The following is a 6,997-nucleotide window of genomic DNA, read 5'->3' as shown; positions in this document are numbered from 1 at the left end:
AGCAGCCTCCTAAGCCAATGTCTTACCCATCAATCCAATAAGATAACAATTTATATCCAAAAGCTAAGAGTCAAATTGTCATGTGAAACAACATTTGGAATTCTGAACCCATATTTGCAAACCCAATTTCAAATCTTTTTCAACCCTGCCGCCGGCGGCCATATTAGAACCGCCCCACACGGTTGAATTTATGACGACCAACATTTTTGACATGGCCAAAAGTATCCTCCTTTTTCCAAAGGTGACAATTCAAGCAACAAATATTACTACACGGCTAAATAGCACCCGGTTGGATATACTTACGGAATTTCCTTTACCATTTCTTGACATGGCTAAAAGCCGCCATCTCCATTAGCTCATCATGAATTCTTACAGTTCAAAAAGAAGAGAAGGAAAAAAGAGACCGATATTCGACCGTTAAAATTACTATTACTAGTCTGATGGAGATAGAAGGAAAGCGTGAAGAATAAAGAGGGAAGATGAAAAAAATAAATGACAGGATAATAGAACAAAATAATGAAAAATGCAAAAGAAAGATGAGAAAAAGAAAAAGAAAAGATTTATACTCGGCTAATATACATTCGCACCATATATCAACCCTTTGTGACAACAGTTGCTCTGTGTCATATATATTACAGATCATCATTCGCATCCATTAACAGATGATATATAAATATATATATGATGTATATGCTATAGAGATTTTGCAGAGAAAACTAGGTAGGATTTAGCCAATCACATCATGAAAAGAAAATTGGCAAACCTTAAAAGCTTCGTAGCCTTACTGCTGAGATATATTCTTTTTTTTTCTTTTTTTATTGTCTATAGCATATGTGAGGTACAAAGGGGAAAACTGTAGTGAAAATCTGCATGGCAAAATCTTCTAGCCAATACTTTGGGCGTGAACCAAAAATGGAGGAAGGTAATGCTCCAAAATAGCCAAGAGCTCTCTGCCCTGACTAACCCCTTCTAAGGACCCACCTCCCAGCCGTCTCACAGCTTCAACAAGCTGTCCCCTTAACCTTTGTGAAAATAAACAACCACCTGCTGCAACACACTCCCGATAGAGTGGAAGATAAGCAATTGCCACCCTGAGAGGGCCAGGCAGATCTCTTATGCACATCGGAGAGCTACCCCAATTCAAAATCATCATTAGATTCATATAATGTTCTTGCCCTTGCTTTAATCCATCCAAGAAAGCTGCCTCCGACCAGTGCTCCCGAAGAAAAGCCCTTAGCTCAGGGGCAACAGCCTCATCATCGGACCTAGCAATGCTGTCTGCAACAGCATAAGTAGCAACAGGGTCGCCTAGGAAATCAGAACGGAGGAGAAACGCCACACCATCAAGTGACCCACCACTTCGCTCACCAGCAGCCTTGAGAATTTCAATGCTGAGGGCTGCAAGAACATGCTGAGGTACATGAGGGAGAAGATATGCAGCAACATCAACTTGGCTACTGGAAGTGGCAGCTGTAAGGGCAAGACATAGTTCCATGTCACGGCAACCTCTGTTCACAAACCACTGTACAACTAGCATACAGCCCCTTTCAGCTGCTCTCATCAAAGGACCTAAAAATGCTATAGCATTGCCTTCTTCCACTAGACATTCCATTGTACCTATTTTGCAGTAATGAGAAGCAAACCCAAGGGCCAGATCAACATCAACATCCAAGCTGTTCCTCTGGGCAATCTGAACAGAAATTCCATGTTAACAAGCAAAAAATATGAGAAACAAATACAAATTTAGAAAGCATTTAACGTCTCAAATAATCTCTCTTTCTCTGTCTCCCTCTCTCTATCCATGGAAATAAACAAATACAACATAGAAAAAACATATAAAAATGGATAGCAGGTGAATGCACAAGACCATATAAAAAACGCAAGAAATGACTTGGATAAGATGAACAAGGATATTCACCCATCTAGTTAATTCATGCTCCAAAACCTCTAGCATTTAGGTCTAAAGGCTACTTTAGTTGAGTACATATATCCTTCGCAGTCTGCCCATTTGTTAAAATTTCACATGGCAAAGAAAGCAAAAAATGCAAAATCCTAGCTTTACTTACAGTCTTCATTTTTTTTCCCCCTTAAATTTTTCCTTACTAACTGTATAAAATTCATATGCACCTTTAAACTCTGTTCCAAATGCAACTATTTAAAAAAGAAGGAATTTCAAATCGCCAAAACACTCCCAAAGGCCAAAGTATATCGCTTAGTAAAGCATAATGATTCAGAATTGAGCATGAACAATACACAAACCATATAGTGTTGGCTCTTTGACCAAAGTAGTAGGAATCATTTTTCCCCCAAAATAAAACTATCAGTTGTTCCCTTAAGAAACATCAACAGTAAAGAACGAAAAAGAAACATGTTACCTGCAATAAGATGCGCACAAGTTCTGTACTTCCAAAACGAGAGGCTTCAAGAAAACATTGGTTGACATTGTCTGCACCACCTTCAACCAGCATACCCAACAATCCTTGTATTGCAGTAGCTGATATCCCAGATGCCCAACCAGGATCAAATGAGCTAGAGAACAAAGTAAGAGGAAAACAAGCTGCATCGAAGGCCTCCGTGAAATCCTTTCCCGTGAGTTGATTACCAGCGAGGTCTAAAAAAGTCTTGAATGCAGATAATTGGAGTTGAATCTCAATAGCTGAGTTATGACTCACTCTATCCCTATTCCCCTGGCAACGAGAGTGAAACCCTATACATTTTAAAGCCCATTCAGTAAACTTTTGAACCTTGGCACCAGCTTCTGCTTTCAAGACCTCATCCCCATTGCATTCCTGGAGACGCTCATGCAACCTGATGAAAAAATTCAGAGGAAAAAAGAATAAGCACATCAATACATGCTAAGATTCAAAGTTACATTCAGCATACATACTGTCTACAAATAGTCAATGCAATCTTAGTTTTTACTTGGCTTAATGAACCAAATACAAAACTTTGAATCAAGTATCAATTATGGAGAATTCTTTCTTCCACATCACTCATATATATCTGACTAAACATTGATATCAATTATGACCACCTAAAGGAGTTGTATGCTCAAAGCACCACCATGGGCTGACATGGATATATTTTATGCATAAAATATGAAATTGCTCACTGACATAAAATGTACAATTATTCCAATAATAATTAAATTGTTAAAATACTTCTTATAATTGCCAAAAAAATTATTTAAAAGAAAACTAAAATAAAGACATTGTCTCTAGTTCATGGAGCACTAAAGAAACATGCAATTAGCACCAACGAAACTCAAATTCATTTCTTAAAGAATGAATCATTAAAAAATTGATAAATTAAACCATAAACTCTTTAAGTACTTCCAGAAAATAGTGTTAGTTCACTCTTCACCAAAATAGGACCTTTTGTTGGAGTCTTTCTAATCCTATTTGAGCATATCCATGCATGTAGTTGAAAAGTAAATAATGGTTCCATTAACTATAAAACCACGGAAGTAGATGTAGGATACACCACAAGTGCACCTTCCTAGAATGTTGGTCAAACAAAGTTGCAGATAACCACATGCTCACAAAATATACACAAATAGAAAACAAGTTTCTCATTTCTCTTTTTTTGGCTTTAGTTTTGTAAAACAAATGCAAATGTGAAATCGTTGACTCATATTACTGAATAAAACAAATATTCAGGTACAATAATTTGTATTTACCATTTCCTTAACAGCATTAACCTTCCATCTTTAATTTTGAAAATATGCAAGGAAAGAAATTTTTATTGTTGATATTATTGGCATTGGAGAATAAAAAGAACATAGAATAAACTTCTAAAGAAGGATAGATATTATGAGATGAACAAATTAAAAAGAAAGGAAAACACTTCAGGACAGAAGAACAGAAAGAGCAGCTTATTTCATACTTGCAAAGCTAATTGCACGCCTGCATGAAATAATATTGTGTAATTAAACCAAAATGCCAATCATACATTAAAACAGCATAGGTAAGCAGCAAAGTGCAAGACAAATCGTAAACGGCAGCAAAAAACCAGCTAATTTGAAGGGGAGGTTTTACAGGAATATGATTGAACCAACTATGATAGATGGCAAGGCAAGTCTTGGTAGTAAAAGTCAAAAACATGTAAACAGTATTAGTGAGGTAGATATAGGATTGAAATAATTGATTTACATTTGTGATAACATAGAAGGACAGATTGGTTACAAAATGAATTCATATGTAAGAAAGTGAAAGCAGCTCTATAGAAAAGTTCAGAGAAAGGAGATTGAGATAATTCAGGATCATGCATCATAGACCAGCAAAGCACAAGTACGAAAGGTTTGAGCTTATTGAAACTTCAGAAAGAAACATGCGAGGCATACATCTGGGACACACGTTGGAACTATAGTGATACAGAATTTGAGAGCCCGAAAACTGTGTAGCCTTTTGAATTAAAATTTAGTTGGTTGTATAGCAACAGATATGCAACAGAACTTCATACCTAGGATATAGTTTGAAGCAATAGTGAAAAAGGATTCGAGGGCCCAGAAACTGTTTAGCCTTTTCAGAATTTAGTTGGTTATGTAGCAATAAAATATTCAACAGAACTTCAATCAGAGAACAAGCAAATAATATTTGTATAGACAAAAAGTCAATATTATATTCATAAGCTCGAGACATTTGCAAACAAGTACTCCAGGAAGACAAACAGCTGAAGTGGCATCAACTACAACAAGCTTTATGAGAAGTATCATTCCTCTCCTCACCACAGTAAAAGGAACATATTGCAAAAATAGTCCACCAAAGTGTTTGAACATGCATGTACAGAAAATAAAAATAAAGGAAAATTTTCCAAAGCAGATAAGCATATAGCAATAAGACAAGTTTTTACACAAGTGTGTATAGATATGCGGACTGCATGCAGATTCATCGAGTACTAGGACTTATCAAGATTTTCCAAATTAACCCATATCATTGGAAAACTAAACACCTAATTTCCATCCCCTATGAAGTCGAATTGTTTATTCCTTTTACATTTTGGCTAAACATACCTTTGAGCCATCACATTAACTGTATCTGCAAGACTCATTGTTCGGCTTTGGCAGGCAGAAACACATGAAGCCAGAAATGAAGTCCTAAGAGCAGCTCTTGTGAAGTCATAAGCACCATTAGCAATTATCTTCTTAATCAATCCAGTTATCCCATGAAGCTCTAGCTGTGTGCTCAAAAACCAGATTGAGTCCAGGGTGATGCACAAGGCATCATTAAGAGTCTGCGGATCCGCCAACAGAATCAAACTTTCAGCAAGCTCCCAATCATGGGAACTTACTGCACCCTGAAACAACCGACCTAACTCAATCCTGTCTTGTTTAGTGAGTTTCTTGTCATGGCCAGAATTCTCTTTCTTTCCTATCTCAGATTCAGTTACAACTGCATGCGACTTGAGTTTCTTTGCCCCACAACGATACACACCACACCTTTTTGACTCTTTACTTATAAGGGGTCCTTCTCTCGAGAAAACTACATTGCTTCCCTCACCCTTCTCTGGTGTCAACCTTTGAATTTCATTCTTTGGACTCCCAATTTCGTTTTCTTCAATTTCCATTTCAGCACAAAAGGACTCTTCAGGGTTAACATCATCACCCACATACATATTAGTTCCTTCAACATAGACTAGCTCCTTTTCCATTTCTTTTCTCACAACAAGCACACCAGCAGAAAATAAACAATCAAATAACCTTGAACAAAGAAGAGGTTAATTATCCCTAATAACACAAGGCAACATCCTGTAAAACTACTACACTGAACAACCTTCAATTAGAAAATTCAGAAAATTTATCATCCTCCAGATTTCCAGCTCCACGAAATAAACGGCTATCATCTAAAACTGAAATCCCAATTTCCTTTTCCCTTGTTTCTTTCAGACAATTGAGAGCTCCAAAAGATTCCAGCCAATCAAAAAGAAGAAGCGAAAATCCACTTGGTGAAGAAGAATAGAAATAAACTTCCAAGATTTAACCTCCAAATCAAAACCCAATAAGCCTAATCTAATTTCTGGGGCCAAATTATATTTGGCACTGCTCAAATGATATGAATTCACTCTAAACAGACACAAATGCGATCAAAAGAAAAGAAGCAAACCATCTGATCACCAGGAAATGGCTACACAGTTCCATCAGTAGGGAACCCTAAAAAGCAGAAACCCCTTCTTCATCAACCGAAGCCAGGATCCAGGACCAAACCCTAAAACACAAAACCAACCCATTTTCCATCAATATGCAAGTATAGCAATAAACACGTAACTTGTAATTTAAAAAAGAAACCAAAAAAAACCCACAAATATTCCAGCAACAACTAACTAAACAGAGGTTAATTGGAAATTGAGAAAATAAAGGAAAGAGATGAGCAAAAGCATGGAAAATTAGAAAGCAGAAAATAGCAATAAGAAATAAAAGAGAGATTGAGATAGCTAACCTGAACTGTAAATTGAGAGATGGAGAGAGAGAAAAGGGGAGAGAAAAACCCTCTGCCTCTGGTGTTCAGTATTTGAGAGAATTTTATTTGTTTTTTTTTAAGATAACACAAAAAAAAAAGAATAAAAAAATAAAAATAGCTTTGTCTCCACTGTACTCTTTCCCTTTTAATCATTTTCTTATAAAATTATTTTATTTATAAGAAAATTAAAAAAATAAATATATCAGTCTTTTTTTTTTTGAAGAATTTAAATTTTATAAGAATTTTAAAAATCTTTTACTATTTTAATAACGTATAAACATTTAATTTCAATATTAATAAACAGTAGTTGATGTATATAAATATAATTATTAATTAAATATGATTTGATTTGTCTAGAATGTAAAAATTGAAAATTTTCAATTTCAATTATATAAATATAATTATAGTTTTTTTTCTCTTTAAATTTAAAATTATTTTAAACGAATTGCACTCATAACATAGAATGTATTAAGTTAACATAGCATGAACTTTTTAAATTCATTTCTCATCAAATTATCATGAATGTAAAATAAATTTTCAAT

At 35.3% G+C, this 6,997-nt stretch overlaps 1 protein-coding gene across 1 annotated transcript; it reads right to left on the bottom strand.

Annotated features, from left to right (window-relative positions):
- Positions 1-537: 537 nt before the first annotated feature.
- On the bottom strand, positions 538-6,561 carry LOC105641869 (ankyrin repeat protein SKIP35). The gene is made up of 4 exons (XM_012226515.3): positions 6,435-6,561; positions 5,012-6,203; positions 2,376-2,808; positions 538-1,690 (listed from the first exon to the last, which is right to left on the bottom strand). Exons 2-4 carry the CDS (start codon positions 5,647-5,649, stop codon positions 884-886), a joined length of 1,878 nt encoding a protein of 625 aa, XP_012081905.1. The 5' UTR covers positions 5,650-6,203; positions 6,435-6,561; the 3' UTR covers positions 538-883.
- Positions 6,562-6,997: the final 436 nt, after the last annotated feature.

The sequence above is a fragment of the Jatropha curcas genome, chromosome 5 (assembly GCF_041381405.1).
Source record: "Jatropha curcas cultivar XTBG-Jc1 chromosome 5, XTBG_Jcur_1.0, whole genome shotgun sequence".
NCBI lineage: Eukaryota > Viridiplantae > Streptophyta > Magnoliopsida > Malpighiales > Euphorbiaceae > Jatropha > Jatropha curcas.
The sequence above is the reverse complement of the archived record's forward strand: the minus strand, read 5'-3'. Positions and strand labels throughout refer to the sequence as shown.